This window comes from Astyanax mexicanus, chromosome 6 (assembly GCF_023375975.1).
Source record: "Astyanax mexicanus isolate ESR-SI-001 chromosome 6, AstMex3_surface, whole genome shotgun sequence".
Taxonomy (NCBI): Eukaryota; Metazoa; Chordata; class Actinopteri; order Characiformes; family Acestrorhamphidae; genus Astyanax; species Astyanax mexicanus.
This window is the reverse complement of record NC_064413.1, coordinates 18,332,339-18,356,087: the sequence shown is the minus strand read 5'-3', so window position 1 is coordinate 18,356,087 and position 23,749 is coordinate 18,332,339. Positions and strand designations below refer to the sequence as shown.

The following is a 23,749-nucleotide window of genomic DNA, read 5'->3' as shown; positions in this document are numbered from 1 at the left end:
CACTAACTAACCACACCTTACACCACTTTCCTAGTTGTCAGTCTGCAGTTCTGCGAAGACACAAACATATTTGACTTAAAAAAAAGATATAAAAGAGGAAATTTAATAGTTTCTTATTTCATGAATATAATATGAATTCTTAACTAAAAAAACATTTGTAAAATTCAGTGGAAGAGATAAACATTGAGAAAACAAATGACCTTTTTATACAAAGCCCTTAACATATTAATATAACACAAAAATTTGATTATTTAAATAGCTCACAGTCTTAAACCTTGTACTTTGAATAAATATCCCACATTCTTTTATCTTTTATTCTTTTTGAAACCCACAGGTAATGAAAATATCCACGACACAATGCACATTCATTATTTTATTCTATTTATTATTTTATTTGTGGAAACCTAACAGTTAACTGCTATTATAAGTGTACTGCATATTGTTGTCTCTAACAACAATTTAATAAATTAAATAAAATATAACATTAAAAAAAATCCTTTCTAGACATTTAAATGTTCACAATAGCTTACTATGCCTTGCTCATTGTGTCCTGTTCTGAGTTCACACAGCAGAGTATAAACAACTAAACAACCAGATTAACTGTAACCTAAAGAAACTGAGATACAGTGCCAGTCAAATGTTTCAACACACCGTCTCATTCAATATATTTTTTATATCTTTATTTAATTAACATTTTGGTTCAAACTATCTAGGAACCTTTAGTTAGTAATTCATCACTTCCTGTTTCCGTGGGGTATAAATATGGCGTTACACAGGCTTATTTTTCTTACTCACTTTTAATTATGAGAAAGACAAGAAAACACAATATTCAAGTAAGACAGATGTGTGTCGACCTTCGTAAATTAGGCAATGGCTACAAGAAAATAGGCACTCACCTGCAGATGCCGTTATCTACAGTCAGAGCTATCATCAAAAATTTAAAACATCTATAACAGTGACAAACAAGCCTGGAAGACAACGCAAGTGTGTCTTGCCACCACGCACAGTGAGAAGGATGGTAAGAGAAGTAAAAAGTTCTCCAAGTTCTCACTGTAAGAGAATTAAATCAAATTGTAGCATCTTGGAATTATGAGGTCTCCCTAACAACCATCAGGCTCTATCTACATGCCAACAAGTTTTTGGGAGGCATGCAGCACAAAGAAAGCTTTTTTTCTGAGTTCTAATCATAAGTGTAAACGGGAGTTTACCAAGCGTTACTGGGATTTTAACTGTTACCGTGTTCTTTGGTCAGATGAGACCAAGATAGAGCTTTTTGGCAACAAACACTCTAGGTGGGTCTGGCGTAACACTAAGGATGAGTACACAGAAAAATAACACATCATGCCCACTGTTAAGTATGGGGGACCTCGGAACCTTGTAATCAGGATACAAGGGATCAGGAACTTTTTTGAAATATCAGGACATTTTGGATCAGAAACTGGTGGCCTTCGTCCAAAAGTTGAAGATGGGTTGTCACTGTGTCTTTCAGCAAAATAATTACCCTAAACATGTGACCAAATTCACTCAAAAATGGTTCACAAAATCAAGCTCCTCTCATGTCCATCTCTGTCCCCAGACCTCAGCCCTATAGAAAAACTGTGGGGTGAGCTGAAGAGGAGAGTGCATAGTAGAAGACTCTGGACGATTTAGAGAGGTTGTGTAAAGAGAAATGGTGGATGATTCCTCTTTCTGCATTCTCCCAACTTGTGGAGAATTATAGGAGAAGATTAAGTGTTCCAAATGAAGGCACTTGAATTAAAGCTTAGATTTTTATTTTATTTTTTGCACTGTTGTCCTATATTAGTAAAAAAAAATATTAGAAGCACTTCAAAAAACACTTCTTAACCAGGGGTGCCAATAATTATGGAGGGCGCTGTGTATTCAAGTTGCCTCTAGCGCACCCTTCAGACCGCCCACCCCCTATTAATCCTGATCTGTCTTAGAAACGTATCACAAATCCTACAGTCGGTCTAAATGTACCAGTAAACAGCGTTATACTCCGGGACGGTGTGATCTGCACGGCTGTGCTGCGCTTTCTTCTGTATCTGACAGCTCTCTGCTCCGGGTTTGTTTACATTTTGCAGCTGTAGCACGCTGCTTCTCACTCACCGGCTCTGATTGGCCAGACTGAGCCTGAGACCACGCCCCCAGTCCTCGCCGCTATCAGGAAGTGATTGTTGGTCTCAGAAAAAGGTGTAAAAAAACCTAATAAAGCTATATTTTCTCTGGGGGAGGTGAGCGGACAGCGTGTGTTGGGTCCTCGGGCGGCGGATCGGTTTGACCGGGAAATCAGGAAAGCGCTCTTTTTTAAATTATTCTGCAAAACCGCGTCTGACTGCACACAGTGAGCAGCGAGCGGGCTTTTAAGGCCGGATTAGTCGGAATACAGTGAAAAACTAGGCTTTATATGTATATAATCGTCCAGATTGACCCTCTCCCTGCCTCGCCGGTGTGATTATTGAGCTGTGTGAGGCGAGGTGGCGGTGTATTTTGAATTTATCGCGGCTCCGCGGGCGCCGAGATCACCGCGCATGCGCAGTACCCGTGTCCACCCTGCTTTATAAGGATTGGCGCCGGCGCCAGCTGATGTCTGTTCATTCATTTCTACAGCTGGTGAGTAGCAGCAGCGGTCGCAGCGCTGAATCCTGGATTTCCCGCGGAATATTTAGGATTTTAACGCTTGAAGGTCATTAAGGGAGATAATAGGTGTGAATTGTTTGTATTTGCGTTATTTGTTTATTATTTCACAGTAAACGGCGTAGTTGCAGTAGGTTTGGGGAACTTGGTGCTAGGTTAGCTATGTTAGCCATCTAGGCTAGCCAGCACTGTCTGGTTCCACAGTTCAGCAGCTGCTTGTTAGCTGGGTTATGAGGCTCCTAGGCTCTGTTAGTTTACATTCTGCTTTTTTAAAGATTCAGTGATAACTGTGGGTTTGTCTAAGCCGTGAGTTTAGATTTATTTTTTCAAGAAAACCTAGCTAGAACTCAGTTCAGTAAGGTACGTGGCGGTAACCTAACCAGCTCCCTTCGGGTAGATGGCTGAAGCTAGGTTGCTTGGTTAGCCGAGCTCTTGTTCTGGGAGGGAAATAAAAGAACATATCGAGCGTTAAAAAAAACTAGGGTTGGTTTTATTTTAAGCTATATCAATATAAGCATATATAGTGTGTTGACTGACTAGTTATAATGGTAATAGGTTATTAGGCAGGGCTCTTTTGTTGGCATTGTGTTTGAGGCGGGTTGCCTCCAATCCAGTCCTCCCGCTTTAGTTAGATAAATTGGCGCGGAGTTCTCTTTCACAAAGTGGCCCGATTAAAGAGAAATGCTGTATAATACACGTTTTAGCTGCCTTTTATGGGTGTATTATAAAGATGAGTAACGTACAGTCGTATTTTTGGGTAGATATGTCACTTATTTTAATGCGTTTTTTTGATCAGTGGTTGTTATAACCTAAGTCGAGACTAAGCTAGCTAGTTGTCGACTTGCTCCTCTAGCTAGCTTGTTTGTTGCTCATCAGCCAATTTTTAAAATAAATATTTGTTCGATCCAGTTGAGTAAAAATGCTTTAATGTCTACCAACATATTTTAACATAGATATTTCCTCATTTTTAGGAGTTTCAGCAAATACTAGCCACTGGAAAATGTCAAGACGCAGGTGAGGAAAAAAGTATACATTCGTTAAAGTATACAAATTTAAAAGCGCCTGGTTTGTTTATTCATGTTTTTGTTTATTTTTTTTAAACAAATATTGCTGTTTTCTTCTTCACAGCAGTCGTAACACTCTGCAAGAAAGGGACGAAAATGCACCAGAACACAACATCAAATGTCCACAGAAGAGAAAAGCTGAGGTGTGCTATTCAGATCTGGTTTAAATTTAGCAAATAGTTAGTCAAATCTGTGCACATGTTCATATAATAATATAATATATGTCACCATGCCTTGTGGTAAAACGGTATATTTTGTTTATTTATACAGCCATCCAAAAAGAAAATACCGGGGTCAGCCAAGAAACAAAGTTATGAAATTCAGGTGAGTGCAGTGTTTGGTGTACATGCGTGTTTGTCTTACAGAAATTTTTGTAGATATATTTTTAATACAGGTTCACATTATTCACTAGTGGTCCTGCGATCTGAAACGAGCATATTATTGTCATGTTATTGAAGTGATCTGGCCACTGTTTATAATTGGGGGAGAAGTGGGTTAATGTGCGTAATGACGTAGAGGCTGAACCGCGTCACTGTAGCCACTCCCACGCAGCCCGCGAAATCTAGCTTTGTTCAGCTGGCGGGAGAAGAGCTTTGTGTAGTTTTATAAATATCGTCTTGCAGATAAAAAAAAAACATGTTGGGATTGTCTTAGCAGTGTTTCAAGGTTGTAAAATAAAAATGGTTAAATGTTGTAAGTACCAGAGAATATAGTATGATTTAAAATGCACTAAACATTGTTTTTAAAAACTGACCTCAAGAAACTGAGTTATCAAGGTTTCATTGCTAATAGGCTTGTCACTATGCCAATTTTGTGAATGTCTCTAAAATTATTGCAATAAACAATATTGTCATTTTAAGACTTTAAATGCCACTGACATAATGATTCGAATAGCGTAAACATCCATACCCTTTTAAAGACATTTTTAATAATCATAGTTTGGAAAGTTACTTTTTTTTTTTATTTTTTTATTAATGTTCTATCAATGTATTGGTTGGCACATTTTATTCTCATCTTAACTTGACAAGCAAAACTATTCAAATGTAGATTTTCCATAAAAAAAGGTAGAAATAATATATATATATATATATTCCAGTTTTTTTTTTTGTATTTGTGTCCTAAGAAGTTAATAACAAACTTCTGTCTTTGTAGAACCGATGGGTGGAAGGTGAAGTCAGCCCCTGCATCCTTGTTGAGACTCCTCACAAAGACTTGGAAGAGACGAATAACCTGTCTGGCTTTAAACACTTCCGCTTCAAGAACCTTTTCATCAAGCCCTCTCCACTGCCTTGTCTCAGGTAGGATTCAAATCAAGTTGCTCATACAGTGAGTGTAGTACTGCTGTGAGTGTCAATATTCTGAGTCAAAAAACTGGAACCTTTTTTGCTCCTTCCACAGTTGGGCAAGCTCAGATGATGTGTGGATTAAGATGCTGAATAAGGAACTGAATTATATTCATGACAAAAGCTTCGTACAGCAGCACCCCAACCTACAGCCTAAGATGAGGGCTATTCTTCTTGACTGGCTTTTAGAGGTATGTGGCCAATGTTTCTTTCAAAGCTAATTACTGTGTAGTAATGAGTTTTCCCACTATATTTCAAAAGTTGGATGTCAAAAATTACATTACCTTGTGGTTGATGAATTTCTTGTTAAACAATCATAAATGCACAGAACTTAGATTTAGAGATTAAGAAACCATACACAAGTCTTTTGACTAACCACAAACAGTTTGTTTGACCGTTCTATACTGGGGGCTTATGGTAACCCCTGCTATAATATGCTCGCCTTTGACATTGGCTGTCATTGTTGGCAGGTTTGCATTGTTAGCAATTCTAGTTGATGACTGTGCAATAGTCAAAGTTGAGCATCCAAACCGAAAACATGTCTACATGGAGAAATTTGATGATTTTTGAGTATAACTGATCTTTTTTGATTATTACGGGTAGCAATTAAATTTTATAGCTCTATTGCTTTTACTACTGATGTGGGGTGCAGCCATCTTAGAATCTGATTATTTAATTATGTATGTATTTTCTTATTTTTATTTGTTTATTTATTTTTTTAAATTTTTTTGGAGCGTCTTTTGACTGAGTAGTAGTTCAGTCCAGTTTAAATTTCCTTTTTAAAGCTGAAATTGGCATGCCAATTTGCAATTTGTTCACATTTTAAATTAATTCATTTGATCTTTTCAGGTGAGTGAAGTGTACACACTTCATCGTGAGACGTTTTACCTGGCTCAGGACTTCTTCGATCGCTTCATGCTGACTCAAAAAGACATTGGCAAGAACCAGTTGCAGCTTATTGGTATTACTTCATTGTTCATCGCATCCAAAATAGAGGTAAATAATTTAACCTGATTCCAAGTACAGAACCCACCAAACAAAAGCAAATTGATGTGTGACTGACACTTATGATTTTTCTTTTAAATTCAGGAAATCTACCCACCAAAGCTTCAAGAGTTTGCCTATGTGACAGACGGTGCATGTGATGAAGAAGAAATCATTGAAATGGAGCTTGTTATGCTGAAAGCCCTGAACTGGCAGCTCTGCCCCGAAACAGTCATATCATGGTTGAAACTTTACGCTCAAGTAGACTCTTTAAAAGAAAGCCCCCATTTCCTGGTGCCTCAGTTTTCTCAGGAAACTTATATACAGATCACTCAAGTGAGTATAACATGTTTTTGTATATTTGTGTGTTTACTTAATTACTAAACTTTTATCTAAACATTGTTTGCACTGTTGATATTAATGTTTTCTTTTTTTTTTTTTTTTTTTTTTTTTTTTTTTTTTACAGTTATTGGATCTTTGTATATTGGACATTAACTCATTAGATTACCAGTATGGCGTTCTGGCTGCTGCTGCATTTTGTCACTTTACCTCCATTGAAACTGTACAGAGAGTATCAGGTAAGTGTTTGAGCATTCATATAGATTTCAAACTGCTTTTAGTTCCTTAATTGAATGCTGCATAACCCACAAATTTGTTTGCAAGCTAGTGTTCATTGAGGTTTAGTGGGGGTAAGCCATTCATGCAGTTGAGTGAATGGTCAACAGTGTAATACTAGAAATTCCTATATAAATATGGACATTTATGTTCAATTCAAGTTCTGCTTTTCAGTTGCTTTAATTAACAGTTTCAGGTCAATTAAAGAACATTTAATAAACCCAGTAACTTATGTCTTTCCTCTTTTTTTTTTTTTTTTTTTTTAAGGTCTAACATGGGACAGTATATCCAGCTGTGTGCGCTGGATGACCCCCTTCATGAGGACAGTCAGTGAATGTGGCAAGCCCAGGCTAAAGGACTTCAAAAAGGTGGCAACAGAAGACAGGCACAACATCCAGACCCATGTAGACTATTTGGCTATGTTGGTGAGTCACTTAACTTTTATCTTACTAATTTAAAACAATTGAACAAACTGACAGGTCTTAGATTATTCTTTAAATGTAGTTTTAGTATCTGTTAACTACCAAATGGGCAAGATACATTTTTAAATGTGCTAAAAGGTGCGTAAAACCTGTGTACAATATTGCATTTTAAACTTAAGCCTGTGTCATCTAGATCTTAAGCTTCAGCTAGTTTTTGACCTCTGGACTGTTAAGTTTGTTTGGTTTGCCCTGAATTTAAATGAAAGTTACATCTCAGTCCCAAAACATATCATGCATGTTCACGTTACTAATCTATGTGAATTAAATAAATGAAATTCAGCCCTCAAATAAAAAACATGCTTTAACATTTTTTTTTTTTTATACTGTTTTCCCAGAATGATGCTCATCAGCGACAGCAGGAGAGCTTGGACCGGTTATCTCCAGTGCCTGTTGGAGGCCTGCTGACTCCACCCAAAAGCACAGAGAAGCCCCCAAATGTCTGAGGCTTAACAGGGCCAACATCTGCTGGCCAATGCTCATTTCTAATCTCCATGACCTGGTTGTCTGCAGCTCATGAATGCGTTTCTGCTACCACTACAAGTTTACAAGGGTCCACAGCCCAAAGTGACATGGACTTCAGTGCCGGAGTTACAGCATAAGCCTTACATTGGGGTTTATGTACATCAGTCTCTGTAAGAGCAAAAGAGAGTCGTGGTGCTATACATTGTTTGCAAAATGGAAGTCTTGATAATGTGAGTTTGTTTGATCTCACAAAATGGAGGTGGGAGCAGTCTGATGTGCCTTTATTAAGACTAAAGGCAATGTTTACAAGTATTTCAGCCCTATATAGATTATTTTTTTATTCTGGGCTTCTATTTGTCAAACCGGTTCAGAGACCAAGTGGCTGTTTTTTAAAATTGCTGTTCCTTTGTGGTTTTAAGTGTGTCGTGTGGATTTGTTTATTTTTATTTTTTATATAAATTAAATGGAAGTGTGGGGGTGTTGTCTCAGCAAATGTGCCATGCTGCTGCTGCTCAATTCAGTGGTGCTGTAAACCTGGTTATTGTGAAGCAGAGCTCCTGCAGCATGCATGTAAAAAGTAAAGTGAAGGCTATTTACTCTGCTTGTATGCACAATCACCCCCCCCCCCTAAGTTGAGCTTAATTTTAAAATTTCTAAATGTATTGCATGTTACATTGTCTTCCTATTTTTAAATAGAATTTACTCATTTTATTGCCAAAGGCAACTATTTAATTTAATGTGCTTTTTATTTATAAGTTTGTTCCTGAAATGAAATGCAGTATTGTACTGAGCCTTACATATGTAGCATAGCCTGAACTTTCATTCTCAGTGAGCTAGGAGCCAAATCCAGTGCCTGTAAACTTAAATATGGTGTAAAATTAACCCTATACAACTGTACAGAAGATGAATGTACATATTGTAATTTTCATGATAGTGTCTCCAGTCTTTAAGTGTAAATTTGTTATATTAAAGGAGCACAAAATGTTTAATGGCTTGTCTTGTTTTGTGGGGGTTTCCGAGATAAGTGAGCTGTGTTTTTGAAGTGACTTTAAGAAGCTGTAAGAATGAGAGTTAATGGAAGATTAAACCACTCGTTAGTGAAATTCTTGTCTAAAATGCACAGTTGTAGCTGAGGCATCTGCAGATACTCTTGTTAATGTGGTGTGGTGTTAATCATTGAATAACAGTTCTGCAATATGAAGACACATTCCTAATGCTTAATCCAGCTCAAGACCAGCACTGGAAGTTAGTTAAAGTTAGGCACCTGTTTAAAAAAATGCTCTGTTTATTTATTAATTTGATAGGATTTTGTATGTAAGTGACCTGTATCTCTGTAATGTGACGAATGCCTCGCATGCGCACATTAATGCATATATAAACGTCGTTTTTTTTTCACCAATAAGCGTGTTAGCAGCTCATATTTTGCTCGATTGGAGAGCAAACAGCTGCTCTGAAGTACATGCTCAGGTTGAGGAGGAGGAAAAAAGGCCAGATGTCTTGCTTTTGCTGTTTTTGCAACTACAGCTGCACCAAGAGATGTGGGTAAAAGAGAAGCACGTATCGCATGTGTAGAAGCACAAAAACGCATACATTTAGTTTTGACTGTTCACATTCATGTTGCATGTCTATGGATCGGATACATATCCATTTAGGACCACATATGAAAGTGGCTCAGATACGATTTTAAAAAATCGAATTCGGTATGTTCACACAGCCATTCAAAAAATCAGATTTGGTAATGTGGGTGATTTTTCAGAGACATTGCAAAACTGGGGGGCTATGGGAATCGCTGGCAAGAAAGTGGCACATGCAACCAAAGCAACCTACAATTTTTTGTATTTTCCTTGTTAAAAATGACAATCATTATCACCATAATTTGATGTGTACTTTCAATGTTTTATGGGCATTTTCTTCATAAGCATAAAACCCACTATTAGTTTCTCAGTAGCTAGCAAGGTAGCTAACTTTCCTGTTCCACCTTAAATAGTGCCACAGAAAGCAGAGGCTGTGGCATTTAAGGTGGAACAGAGAATTAAAATAAGAGCTAATTTAAGCTCCCCATTACAGAGAAATTCAGGAATGGACAAAACTTTCTGAAGATATACAATGCCTCTAAAATAACTAAATAACCAGCAGGTGAGTTACTGAACTTTATCTGTATTGAGTGCTTGAAAAGGATTTCACCCCTTAGTTCCAAGGAGAAGGGTTTTAAAAAAGAAATGGGATTGAGCCTTGGTATGAGAGGAGCTTAAATGAATATAAAGGAGTATAAATTTTGCCTGGTAAGTCTATTGTGCTATACCAAGTCTTTAGCTTTAATTTAGACGTGTTATCTTGCTAACTACATAACCCAGGGGTCACCAACCTTTTTGAACCTGAGAGCTACTTCTTGGGTACCAATTAATGCGAAGGGCTACCAGTTTGATACACACTCGTGAAATTACAAATTTTCTCAATTTACCTTTAATTATATGTTATTATTAATAATTAATGACATTCATCTATGTGAAGACACAGATATCAATAGGCAACACTATTATTATAAATCTCTGTAATATAATCTAAAATTACATCAATGCAACTGTGGTTTAAAAAAAAAAAGAATAGCAACAAAAATGCTATTTTTAGACCAGGCCTGCGGGCTACTCATAAGGTCCTTGCGGGCTACCTGGTGCCCGCGGGCACCATGTTGGTGACCCCTGACATAACCTGTGTGGCTGAATAAAGATAAAACAAGGCAAGTAAAACTAGTTAGCTGCATGCTAGCTAACAAACAAATGCTTTATTGCCTGAAAGAGAAAAGAAGTGTACTTGAAGTGTCGACTTCACACTTTACACAACTTTACAAGTTTAATTAGTAAAGCTGCCAGTTTTGTGGCCTTTGCTCACATTTGCCTGTGTGATTCTGGTGAGGTATGCTAAAAAGGGCTAGCTAGAAAAGCTGCTTTTAGCATTAATGTGTGAAATGGCCTTAAGTAGGAGGCTTCCCACAGAGCTAATCTTAATTTTCCTTATTTAAAATGGAGGTTCTCAAACTTTTCAAGCCATGTCTTCAAAAATAATTATTTTTTAAGTATTGTTATGCTTATACTTTCAATTGGAGGAAATATCTCTACTTAGTCTCATAATTTCACATTGACATGGTTTAGTCTTTTTCATTTTTGTTTTTCAAATGTTTTTGGTCAGACTGATCACCTCTCAGTCTTAGCTGAGTAAAACTCATAGAAGTGTAGTATCCTTTATTATCTATTAATGCCCTACATTCAAATTAAGAAAAAAAAACTATGGAGCACCTGAAGTTTAAATGGAGAAAGACAATATTGTTTTAGTAATTATAGTAAATTGAATATATAATTTCAGAAATTGTTCCCTCAGTTTACTAAACAATCCTCTCTAAACTGAAGGTACTATTTATTTAATTAAGGGAACCAATGGTAAAACTGAGGGAACGATTTACTGTATTGAGCTAACAGACTGTTGAATTAAGCAAAATGTTGGTGTTAATTAGTTAACGAATATTAATTCTCAACACTGATACTTTAGGGACTTACAATGGCAATGAATAAATTCTGAGCCGTGAGCAGAAACCATGGCAAAGACATTGAGCCCCTGTTGTGTGTCTTTGGGCCTCTGCTTGTAGGTGTTACTCCAGACAAACTGGCTGGAGTAGGAGCCACAGGGCTCCTATTCTCACAATACCACTGTTGTGCGAGTCTTTGTGTACTCAAGGGAAAGTAGACCCCCTCCTTAGTGGCCCTCAGCTCCCCCACAACACACTCAGCTCTATTAAAATACAGCTCCCCCAACATGCACACCAACAATCATGCAAACAAAGAGCCCAACCTCCCCCACAATCCTTTTTTATAAGTGTCCCAGATGCAGCTATTAAGAAATTGTTCTTGTTCTTTGGAAGATTTAGTTTCAGTTGACCTACAAACAAATAAAATACATAAGAAAAACAAAGAGAATTGCAAATGAGAAGTGATTTATGTTTCAAAAAATATATTTTTTCAGCAACCCCAAAATACCAAATACTTAAATATTATTTAAAATTTAAGATATGGACAGCAATAGGTTTTGTTACAAAAATATTCAGAGCTGGTTTAGCTAGCAGCCAGCAAAGTCATGCTGGCAGACAAACCTAACCTCATTAAAGCACATGCTGGTTTTGCTGGTGATTAGATCTTTATCAGTGTAATTGCTTGAGCAAATGTAAAGTATTTTTAGTGAGCCCGTTTGATATGGCTAATAAGTGAGTTTAAATAACTTCACTTATGATATTTAACATAATCTCTTCATCACATACGAGTACTGATTTTAAAATATATAATAAAAAATAAATCTGAAAAAAAAAAGTTAGTATAGATTTATACATTACTATAAGGTAATGTATGTATGACTATTATCACATACAATTGTATCACTTCAGACCAAACTTCTTCCAAAAGATAAACACAGTGTTTTTTTAAATAAACTTCTTATGCACTTTTAAAGTCCTTAATGTCAGAGCTCTCCGGATTCTACCTGTGAGGTGTGGAGCTACTTTGAACCTGGAAAACGGTATAAAAAGTGATTTATCTGCAGGGGCAAAATATGCCTAGCCTGTTTGGAAAAACTGCACAAAATTGCTGAATCTCAGAAAGCTGCAGGAGAGTGGAGGTGTGCTGTTCAACAAAGTGTAGTACTCATTATCTCTACTAGCAATCTTTTTTTATAAATTATAAAAAATTCGACCATAAACATTGAAACTACACATTAAATAGAGCTAAGCATCACGTTGTGTTGCCATCTTACCAGTGATTCTCATATCCCTTCATTTGAAGTGTGCCTCTGAAAAAAAAACTCTGTATGAAGGGCTAACAAGCCCTATACCTTTCCCTAACCTACCCCTCCAGCCTAACAGGAATCAGGACAGCCCTACCCCTTGGTGCGCACGTGCAAAACAGAGGGGTAGGGGTAAATGGTAAGGCCAAGGAGTGAAATAGGATTGGGCTTAAAAACGTAAAATTCCAAAATGTGATGAAAAAGAAAAACGTAAACAGTATTTGCCAAAAAAATAAAACAGATTTCATAGGGCACTAATCTAGGTTCCCAGGAAGAAAAAAAAAACTAACTTTATGGAAACATAAAAAGTAACATTTGCAAAACTAAACATAAAAGCACTGACACAAGTAATGTTGCAGTGATGTTACAAGTACATTTAAAACCTTAAATAAAGAAGGTTCTAAGTACATGCAGAAAACATGATAGATTGAATAAATACTTTATGTAAAAATGTTAATTGTAAAAATGTTCTACTAGCCAGAAATTGTTAGCTCTGTATGAGTGTGGTGCCTCACATTTGTCTGTTCACATAGACAATTTTAGCCCGACACCCTAGCCAGAATCATTACCACTAATTATGCTATCAGTGTTAATTTTTTACAGGCGATTTTGATTCAGTCTTAGTCTCGTGACTATTTTAGTCTAGTTTTAGTGTAAGGATTTTAACTCAAATAAAAATATGTATTATGTATTTTTATTGTTTAACTACTTTAGATTTGTGTGTTTTTTTTTAAGATTATTTACTGCTAATATGTTTTAATAAAACAGCATTTAAGTTTTGTTGCATTTAAATTATGCTAACTTGTTTTTAAACTATGCTAGAATGTTTTAGAGCAAGTGACCTGTAAAGGTCATTCCTATCAACTATTTGTAAAACAGAAAAACAGGGTTGTGATGTAATGGAAAAAAATAGAATGAAGATAATGATCAAAGTAAATCAAATGTAAGTATTTAAACTGTTCTATTTTTAATGCTACATAGAAGTCACCATGACATTAAACAATTAAATACAGTATTTATGCCCTATGTCAAAACTGTATTGTTGTAATAAAATTTGTCATAGTTTTCATTTTTTAAATTTATTTTTTATTTCGTTTTCGTCACGTTTTCGTCAGAAAAAATAGGTTTTTCGCCCTATTTTTCATTAACATAATTATCATTGTTATCCATAGTGAGTGGTTATAAGTTTCATGGGATATTTTTGAAACACTCTTGACAAGGTGGATCTGTGTTTTGTGTAATTTTATATTCCTGCAGTCCATCTGGATCCTGTTCAATTGCCAAATATTCACATTGTCTTGCCATGAGCACGCTGGCCAGTTTTCAACCTCACAAGACAAAACAACCTTAAAATTTATTCAGGTGTGGGCAGTTGTTCCTTGTTGTTTATCCTACATGATTTTTGGCATGACGGTGTATACTGTAACTATAAATGCAAAAGAATGCATCCAAAATGTTAGACATATTGTATCATATAACAATGAAACAACCAGTTTGAACTGCTTTAAGGAAACAGTTTATTTATTAAAATTCAAATACAAAAAGGAATATTTGACGTTCGATTTCTAAAAAACATACATATTTACATTATATTACACATATAGTGAGACAGCTATGAGCAGGAGAAAGTGGAATGTTTGTAGTATTGACAGCACACACGTGTACACATGCACACAGGTACACACATGCACCCACACTCTCACACACACATACCGTTGGGGCCTGTCAGCCCATGCTTGGCCTCTGGGATTAAAGTCTGTAGTTAAATTCTGTTTATATCTGTTTTTTTATTTGTCTATAATGAAACAGCAGCAGTTTGTGTTTAGCTGCACTGGTATTGTGCACATCTCTTCTTGGTTTAAACTCCTCAGTAATAACAGCTGGTTTAGTTTAGATCTACGTATTCAAATCTAACAGAAAACAGTTAGTAAAGTCATATTTGAAGTGCACAGATCCTTAAATAAAAGTATTAAAGAACAAAACATTCAAGAAAGAAACCATAAGAACTGTACACAGGTCTATGAAACAAGCATTATAGGGTACAACACCATTTTTAATGGTAACACTGTTTCTTAGGACTTCATTAAAAATATAAAGTGAGGATCCTTTTGGAGGTCTAATATCCTTTCTTTTACAGCAACAAAAATAGAACTATGTTAATTTAGACCGTTCAAAACAGTTTCAAGCAACTACATATTTTTTTCGTGATTGTATTTTTCGCTTTTTTGACTTTTTCTGACACAGTCTTTCCTCTGCTGTTATTAAATAATACATTCAACTGACTTCATCAGAGTCACCTTGATTCAACACTCAACTCATCAGACATCAGATGTGTGAGAAAAGGTGGGCTTTGCACAAGCACCGCCCCCTTCCCAAACAAGGGAGACATAGGAATAGCAAAAGTCTGTTTTTTTGTTGTTGTTGTTTGTTAAAAAAATCGACACAGTGGACACAACTGACCATTGGATTTGTATCAGAGTGCAAAAAGTAACTACTACTCTACTGTAGAGTCCTGTATGTAGGAGCAGCAGCAGAGAATTCATTTACTGCCACCTCAGGCGACTCCAGCTTCCCTCTCTGTAGCAACCTTAAGGTGCCTTTAAGGTGCGCTGTTTTGGGAAAAAAAATGGAGGGAGGGAGCACGGAGCGAAATTCATTATTTACTAGGGCTGAGGTATTTCTCACTGGTGCTAAACAGGTTGCAAGACATGCTCATCATGCCCTGATTGGTCGTCTGGAATGAGATAACAAAGTGTGTAGGTTGACCTCCTCCTGCAGATGGGAACAACGTATTTCAGTAACCCGACACTGAAGAGGCATCTCAAAAAAATCTAAACAAAAAAATAACAAAAACGAAAGCAGCTCTTCTCTGGCTTTTGTTCCATGTGTAAAATGTCTCTCATCTCTCAAGGCTAAAATAAATATGGTACATTTAAACAGTTCACACTGAGGAAACAAAGACTCAATAAATAAGAAGGAGCATCCATCATCCAGTCTCCTGCCTCCTATTCGTCTTAAAGCTTCCGTGGCAGTTTCACAAAAGTTTGCAACAGATGGATCTCCAACGGCCTGTTTAAGGTTTATTTTCTTGCCTTTTGAAGACAACTTAAGGAAACTTAATAAAAGACACTAAACAAACCAAGATGGGAATCCGGGGTATCACTGGCATGTTTACAAGGATGTCTCCACTTCCAGAAAAAAGAATGCAACTCTGCAGCAACAGTGCTTTTTTTTTTTTGCTGATGGATGCTTTTCCCAGGACATCCTTTGGAACGTGTCATTACTGTAGTTGCTCCAGGCTTCTGCTGTGGACAAGGTTCTGGTTCTGGACAGCTTCCCTGTAGGTGAGGGCCAGCTCCGGCCTGCGATACATCTCACTCAGGCCCTCGAACTTGGGCCCCCAGTTGCGCAGGCAGTCGTAGCTGAATTCCTCCTCTGGTATGGCTGAGCTGAGGGAGCTGAGGCTGCCTGCGCCGGACCCCTCGCCCTCTATGCAGTAAACGTGGTAGGTGTCCATGGGCAGGGCCAGGTTGTCGTTGTCTGCCTCCCAGATGATGCGCGCTACATAGTTCTTGAAGTCCATGGCGCAGTGTGTGCTGCAGCCCGGGTTGTGGTGGTAGGGAAGCAGCCCGCCGGGGAGAACCTCCTCCTGAGAGCCCTGAGAGGACTTAATAAGAGGAGCCGTGGTGCAAGATGAAGACTGAGACAGGCTGGAGCACAGCGGCCTCTTCAGCTCTGTGATGTCATATGCATTCTGGAGGGAGATAAAAAAAAAAGATAGAAGGGTTTAGGTATGGGTTGATTTTAGAGATGACACATTGATGACAATGGGGATTGCTTGGGGTCTCAATTAACAGCAGCAGCCTGTTCCTGTTTCTCCCTTTTGCAACACAAATCCAAATCAAGTCAAGTCAAGAGGCGTTCACTGTCATTACATCTGAGTACAGGTACACAGTGTAACGGAAATTACAGAACCATGGTTCAACATGGAACAACAATACAATAAACAAACATAAATCGCAAATAAATGTGCTATATAGAACTAAAACACTACAATAAATCTATTATATATATAGCAGACAAGAGACAATTTAACAGATTGGACAATCCGTAGACTAGTGTTCTGCCATATCATATCGTACGCAATAATATCGCCATTATACCCTGAAATATCGTTCCATATCACCCACCCCTAATTATCACATCAGTGTACTACTTTATTGCTGTTTTAAGCAACAACAACAAAAAAAAATCACACTGTCCTAATCTCTCAATTATATATCTACTAGAGACAGATTATATCTGTCCAGTATAATTTATTTTACTTTATTTCTGAATATATATACAGATATTTGGAGTTAATTATTAGCATCATGACATTCTGTCACAAATCTGTATTTTTTTAATATCTCAGTTAGTGGCGTGCCATATCATATCATATGCTTATGACAAGGCCACAAGTATTACTGGACAGTGAGTAAGGCCTGATGTGGGTGGGTGCCAGATGGATGGGGCATTACATTTTTGAAGTTGTGCAGGAATCCACAGTGTCACATGTGCACATATCAGTATGCCATAGACAGAGTTTATACACCTCTTACAAGGTAAAATTCAAGCACTTTTCACACACTATCAAAGGCCCATTTTCAAGTCCTTTCAGCACCTTTAAGCTGTGGTAAATTATTGATAATGGTGATATCTCAAAACTGCGATTCAGCGATAATCAATATATCGCAAAACTATTCTCCACACTTCACAGTGACTGAGAAACAAAATGCTTCTAAGTAAGTAAATAGCAGGATTTATGAATTAATTGGTGTCAGTTTTACACAATATAAATACCAATGTTCTTCACCGCATGTTTACACTATTCATTTGATGGAGTTAGTTTGAGTTACTTACTGTAGTATGTCAAATTCTGGGATGAGTTGAGAGCATTCATACATGCATACGTGAAGTGATGAAGTGATTACATGACAAAGGAAAATCAAGATTCTTTGAAGCAACAGTAATCTGCCTTTCAAAACCCTATTATAGCTAAAATTTTATAATTTTATAAGTTTAAAAAATTTTAATCTTAACATTTCTTTATTTCTGGCATTTTGCCTTTTAAACTGTATTTATATATAAATATTCATAAAATGTAGTATCTTAATCTACAAGCATACAAGAAGCAGTCAGTGTTTTTGCCTGTTTCTTATACTATAATAAATGACACAACCGTGCCATCTAGTGGAAATATTAGGAACTACTCCTGGACCTGCTCAGTGTCATGATGAGCCTCTCTTATCGTTCCTACTGCCTGTAGAAGTAAATCAGTATATTGTGTGTTTGTTTCAGAGAGGTGGGAGTAGTGTACCTGATCCTGCTCTCCGCCCCCCTCCTCGTTGTAGTTGAGGATGTTCTCTCGGATGTCCTCCCAGCTCTCGTGCTCTGCTGGGATGTGATACACTCCCCGCTTCCGGAACTTATTCCGACTGCCCTTCTGATTCCACACGGTCACTGCCACCAGCACAGCTAAGAACAGAGGAGCAGAAGGGTGTGTATGAAGAGGTGTATGTGCAAGTGTGTGTGCTAACACAGCAGATGACATGTCTCTCCAAACCATCACTGATTGTGGAAACTGTGTGCCTCTCCACTCAACCACTCTTGGTTAGTGATGGGTTGGAGAGACATGTCATCTGCTGGTCCAAAGTCCAGTCGGTGCAGTGTTTTCCTGGAAAATCTTACAGCACTTCATGCTTCCCTCTGCTGACAACTTTTAGATGCAGATTTCATTTTCCAGCAGGACTTGGCACACTGCCCACACTTCCAAAAGTACCAGTTGATCTTATATAATATTCAAATTTTCTGATACACTGATTTTTTGGGTTTTCATGGCTGTAAGCCATAATCATTGACAATAAACTAAATAAACGCTTATAATAGATCACTCTGTGCATAATACATCTATATAATATAGATACATGGGTTTCACATTTTGAACTCAATTACTGAAATAATGTAACTTTTGAATTATATTCAATTTCTTTGAGATGCAATAGTATATGCAGCTGAAACAGGAAGTAGTGCACTATAAGCCACTGTGGCACTTCCCATTCTTTTATCATTAATATGATTTTTTCCCCATTACATTACTTTTAGACTTTTTTATAGTATTGAAAGCAGAACTTTTACATTTTCACTTGAATCAAAAAGGTTGACACTAGTATTTAAAAACCCTAGTATCTATATTTCTACCTGAATAATGAATGTAAATAAGTTTTACACCTTTAATAATAAGTGAGGATACAGTAGGTGGGGCCTTCACAGACCTTGGAGTAAGATAGGAAACAGTTCCCTCTGCTGGCCATACTGTTACACTGCCATTTTATGGAATGGATTGGTTTCCCAGACAGGGAGTAAGCCTAGGTCATCGACTATATTTACTTTTGAATGGAAAATATCTGGTTTAAATGCTGTGTAGTCCAAAACTGTAGACCTAATCCCCATACCAAATATGCCAAATATCCAAAAACATCCAGACAGCAGATATACATGAACATAAGGGCCCATCACCCAGTGCTGATGGAACTGTGTTCAGTCAGTACCAGGGGGATGAGCTGGAGTGCCATTTCTGATACTAATAATCCAACATCCAAACCTAACATCACTGATGTACAGTATGTGAAATCTTACAGATTACTTGGATTTCTGAATAAATTGGTCATTAAATGTGTTCTGATCTTCTGATCTAAGTTACAACAATAGACAAACACAGTCTGCTTAAACTATACCACACAAAAAATATATGTTTGTATGTTTTATTGAACATAGCATGTTATCATTCCCTGTAAGTGGGAAAAAAGTATGTGAACCCTTAGTTTTGAGTTTGCCGTTCTTAAGAAGCATTGCTTGATGTGAATCTTGCCTCACACAAAAGAGCTCTCAGAAGACCTACGTTCAAGAATTGTTGACCTGCATGAAGCTGAAAAGGGTTACAAAAGTATCTCTAAAAGCCGTGATGTTCATGTGTCCACAATAAGACAAACAGTCTACAAATGGAGAAAGTTCAGCACGGTTGCTACTCTTCCTAGGCGTGGTTGTCCTGTAAAGATGACTGCAAGAGCACAGCACAGAATGTTTTGTGTGGTATTAGTTTAGACAGACTTTGTTTGTCTTTTATTATGACTTCAAATAATCCCAAAGAGGTTCACATTCTTTTTCTTGCAACTGTAGAGAGGGACAAGCTCTTCATTAGCATCCTAATTTCAGAGATAATGCTGGATAATCAGCTGTGTTTCAGACAAGCAGTAAAAGAGTCATACTCTTGACTTTTTCCTCACTCTGTCTGAAATGCCTGGGTTTGACTCTCAGTGGATCGCGGATGGGGATCTCTTTTGATCGTGTTTGCATGATGCCTGTGATGTGGTTGATAAGGCTGGCAGAGGGGCCTTGAGGGCACTGCCAACTCATCAGGTTACCAGTGCACCTGTCAGATGTGTGCTCACACACACACACACACACACACACACACACACACACACACACACACACACACATGCTGGCTTTATGCCATGTCTCATCTCAGTGTGTTTCTTTCTGTTGGGTGCCCAGTGCTGCCAGGCTTCTTCCTCAGCTTTGAAACAAATCAGAGAGATGCTCACCATTCATGCATCTGATTATATGTGTCATCTTAATTATAATTTCAAACCCTTGGAGGTGCACAACTGTATCCTAATGTTGTAGTCTGGAACATCAGCCAGTCAAACATAAATCAGAGCTTTTCAGCCTGTGGGCCACAGTGGTACAGCTAGAGATCTGTTGTATTTTTTTCTGTTTTGAACAAATACATAGATATTTTAACCCAGGGGCGATTCTAGGAGTAGAGATTTAGGGGTGCTGAGCACTGAGCGAAAAAAAAAAACACTGTAAATAAAATTGAGGAGTTTCCAGAACAGATTAATGTCTCATATCAGTAGAAATTGAATTATTTATTTTTTTTATTATACCCTTCGAAAAAAAAATAAATAAACAAATACTATTTTGAGTTTAAGAGAAACATTTCCAGCATATTTTAGAGATTAACTGGTAAAAACGGTCCTGCATAATAAAATATCTTGAGGTAATTCAAGCATTGTAATTAAATTGATGGTCTACATTGATTGGTCGTGTTTCTTTACATTTTACAGCATGTTTGTGCAAAAGGTTGTAAAAGAACACTGATCTAAACTGTGGCAATTCAGATTCTGATCTATTTTTTTGCTTTATTGTACATACAAAAAGTCATCTGAAGATCAGACTGTGTTTAATTAGGTGTGGGTGTAAGTATATTGATTTATTAACAGTTATTTTGTAACACGTAGGCTGTACACAAACACAGAACATTGATAATGTACTATTAATGTACTGCTCCAACTACCCAGATATTGTTACCTGTCACTGTTAAAGTGACAATAATTGTAATAGTAGTGCCAGTAATATAGTGCTAATAATAATAGTGCTAGCTATTAGCTAATAGTGCAGTTACACTAAGCATTTTGATCCTAGATGACAAATTCATATGCTTAAACATAGAAAACAGAAAAAAGAAACCAAACTCTTTTCTGGACAGTGCATGCATGCAGTGTGTATAAAGAATAAATAACAGAATGGCATTTACCAAAGAAGACGAGCAGGCACATGCTGATGGCGAGGATAGAACTGGGGCTGAGTGCAGCCAGGCGCAGAGCTTTAACCTGACCTAGCTCACACCACTGGCCCCTGAAGCCCTCCGGGCAGCGGCACTGGTAGCTTTTGGTGGAGTGAGCCAGGCACGTGCCTCCATTTCGGCATGTGGAGGGGCCGCACGGGGACGCAGCACACTTCGCTACACCCGTCAGCTCGTCAGCGACAGCTAACTGACCTGCCGGACACCTGCGTGCACACACAGCACAAACCAGCGCAGGTCAGCCGAGTTCAAATGAATGGTTACATGATCATCTAATAAAAAACTGTTATACTGCAGACTTCCTGAATATACAGACTGTACAATACTCTTTAAAAGTTAAAAAGATGAACATTTAAAAATGTATTTGCTCTGCAAACAAAACACTTATATTAAAATAACTATAAAACAAATACACAGAACATTGTGATTTGATGTGTGATTGGGTAAAACAGATTATTAAAAAGACAAATTATAGCAAATAACACAAATCAAAAGAGTAACATCACTGCGGAGACAATTGCAGGCACAGTGATTGAAACAAAGTTTCAATCCATCAGATCCAATCAGCAATCCACTTCAGCACAATTCTGCAGCATATCTGCATATATATACTAATTGCTGCCAAAAAGTTGTATTTTATTTTGTAAATCCACAGAACTGAAAAATGCCAAATGTTTAGAAGTTCTTTTGAAAACACCTGAATGCTGAATTTGGTGGAGTCTAATAAATCTTCATGTAAACCTTTTGCAGTCAAACAGAGGGTTTCAATTCATGTGGTTCTCTCAAATATCCATTATCATCATGCAAGGACATTATGTATGAGATACATACAGCTCTGGATAAAAATGAGACCACTTAAAAATAATTTAAATAGTTTCTGTCATTTTAACAAATTGAAAACATCTGGAATACAATCAAGAGGAAGATGGATGATCACAAGCCATCAAACCAAGCTGAACTGTTACTTGAATTTTTGCACCAGGAGTTAAGGCATAAAGTTATCCAAAAGCAGTGCGTAAGACTGGTGAAAAAGAACATGCCAAGATGCATGAAAACTGTGATTAAAAACCAGGGTTATTCCACCAAATATTAATTTCTGAACTCTTAAAACTTTATGAATATGAACTTGTTTTCTTTGCATTATTTGGGGTCTGAAAGCTCTGCATCTTTTTGTTATTTGAGCCATTTCTCATTTTCTGCAAATAAATGCTCTAAATGATAATATTTTTATTTGAAATTTGGGAGAAATGTCATGTGTAGTTTATAGAATAAAACAACATTGTACATTTTACTCAAATATAAACCTATAAATAGCAAAATCAGAGAAACTGATTCAGAAACTAAAGTGGTCTTTTACTTTTTTCCTTTTACTTTGCGGTTTAGGAAGAGAGAGAGGGTGAGTAGAGTCTGACCTGCACTCGTGTTTTCTCCACAGATCTACACAATAGAGAGGACTGTGGCAGGGTTTGGTGCTGCAGGCGTCTGAGTGGCAGCCCGCCTGCACCCCACGCCGCTCCAGCACTGTGGCGAACTCACTGCTCTGACCATCCAGAGGCAGAGAGTGACCATTCAGACGTACGTCTCGCATACAGCCTGTACAGAAACCAACACACACACACACACACACACACACAACCCATTGCAGAGGTTAAAAACTAGATGTCAGTACCATATAAACACAGCATACACAAAGAAAAGAGAAAAACAGAGAGAGAAAAAGAGAGAGAGAGTGGGAGAGTTAGAGATTGATACTATAAAATAGCCCCACCTTGAAAGTCCGTGTGTGTGTTCTGTGTAGCGCTGTTTGCCAGAAGCACGCTGGAGGGATGCACAACAATTTCTCGTTTGTTGCCCAGGACCCCCGTGACCTCTCGCGACCCCCCACCCTGCTCTAGCCGCAGGGTGAACAGGTTGTCATGGCGATGGAGACTGACAAGGACCCACTGACCGCGGTCCACTCTTTGGCTGCCGAGCTTCAGGCTGTGGGATCCATCTCCCAGGTTGGCACTAACACTCAGATACCCGTCAACTATCTGTTGAAGTACAATGTGTGCATTACTGTGTGTGCCTGTCAAAGCACAATCATGGCAGATTAAACACATAAAACCTCTACAACAATAAAAAATATTCAGTTATTAATGGTAGAAGAATTCAGTAGATACTGTCAATCTTTTTTTTAGCTCTACTGATCATAAAGGAGCACGTAATAATTATAAAATTATAAATCCTCTATCTGTTTCTCTGTTTACTTTATTATCCTCATTTAAGGACCACCACAGAGCAGGTGTTATTTGGGTGGTGGCTCATTCTCAGCACTGCAGTGACTGGCATAGTGGTGGTACATTACATTACATTACATCACTATTGTGAGTCGCTTTGGACAAAAGCGTCTGCCAAATGTAAAGTACAAAAGTAATAGAAGGTAAAACATCTTTAGACAGGGTCGAAAGGAGGCCAAAGGGAAATAATGGGATAGAGGAGTGAAGAAGGGTAAGAAGAAAATGAGTTTAGAAGTACTGGTGGTGTGTTAGTGTGTGCTGTGCTGGTACACGTGGCTTAAGCACAGCAGTAATGCTGTGTTGAACAAAGTTAAAACAGTTTTTTCAATCTGAGAGTCAGGGTTCATACACTTTTTAACCAATAAATTTC

At 37.6% G+C, this 23,749-nt stretch overlaps 2 protein-coding genes across 7 annotated transcripts in view; one reads left to right on the top strand and one right to left on the bottom strand.

Moving 5' to 3' along the window:
- The first annotated feature begins 881 nt into the window (after positions 1–881).
- Positions 882–8,576, top strand: ccne2 (cyclin E2). 6 transcript variants are annotated; one of them, XM_022674143.2, is made up of 11 exons: positions 882–1,018; positions 3,609–3,651; positions 3,766–3,844; positions 3,972–4,025; positions 4,854–4,999; positions 5,100–5,235; positions 5,894–6,040; positions 6,134–6,364; positions 6,495–6,606; positions 6,911–7,068; positions 7,461–8,576. In XM_022674143.2, exons 2-11 carry the CDS (start codon positions 3,638–3,640, stop codon positions 7,566–7,568), a joined length of 1,185 nt encoding a protein of 394 aa, XP_022529864.2. In that variant the 5' UTR covers positions 882–1,018; positions 3,609–3,637; the 3' UTR covers positions 7,569–8,576. The 6 variants fall into 6 exon arrangements, with proteins under 6 accessions (XP_022529864.2, XP_022529865.2, XP_007228928.3 ...); XM_022674144.2 differs by having other exon boundaries at positions 997–1,018; positions 3,769–3,844; XM_007228866.4 differs by lacking the exon at positions 882–1,018 and adding an exon at positions 2,560–2,613.
- Positions 8,577–13,910: 5,334 nt separating this feature from the next.
- si:dkey-22o22.2 (neural-cadherin) overlaps positions 13,911–23,749 on the bottom strand; it is a 231,816-nt gene continuing 221,977 nt past the window's right edge. The window contains exons 29-33 of the mRNA XM_022674142.2: positions 22,869–23,133; positions 22,513–22,693; positions 21,053–21,306; positions 17,771–17,928; positions 13,911–16,165 (exon numbers count right to left, since the gene is read on the bottom strand). Coding sequence (XP_022529863.2) covers positions 15,692–16,165; positions 17,771–17,928; positions 21,053–21,306; positions 22,513–22,693; positions 22,869–23,133 — 1,332 coding nt within the window. The 3' untranslated portion in view covers positions 13,911–15,691. The remainder of the gene's footprint in view (positions 16,166–17,770; positions 17,929–21,052; positions 21,307–22,512; positions 22,694–22,868; positions 23,134–23,749) is intronic.

Coding starts and splice junctions, on each gene's coding strand:
- ccne2 (XM_022674143.2), top strand. Junction 5,000..5,099: donor TCTCCACTGCCTTGTCTCAG/GTAGGATTCAAA, acceptor CTCCTTCCACAG/TTGGGCAAGCTCAGATGATG. Junction 5,236..5,893: donor TTCTTGACTGGCTTTTAGAG/GTATGTGGCCAA, acceptor TGATCTTTTCAG/GTGAGTGAAGTGTACACACT.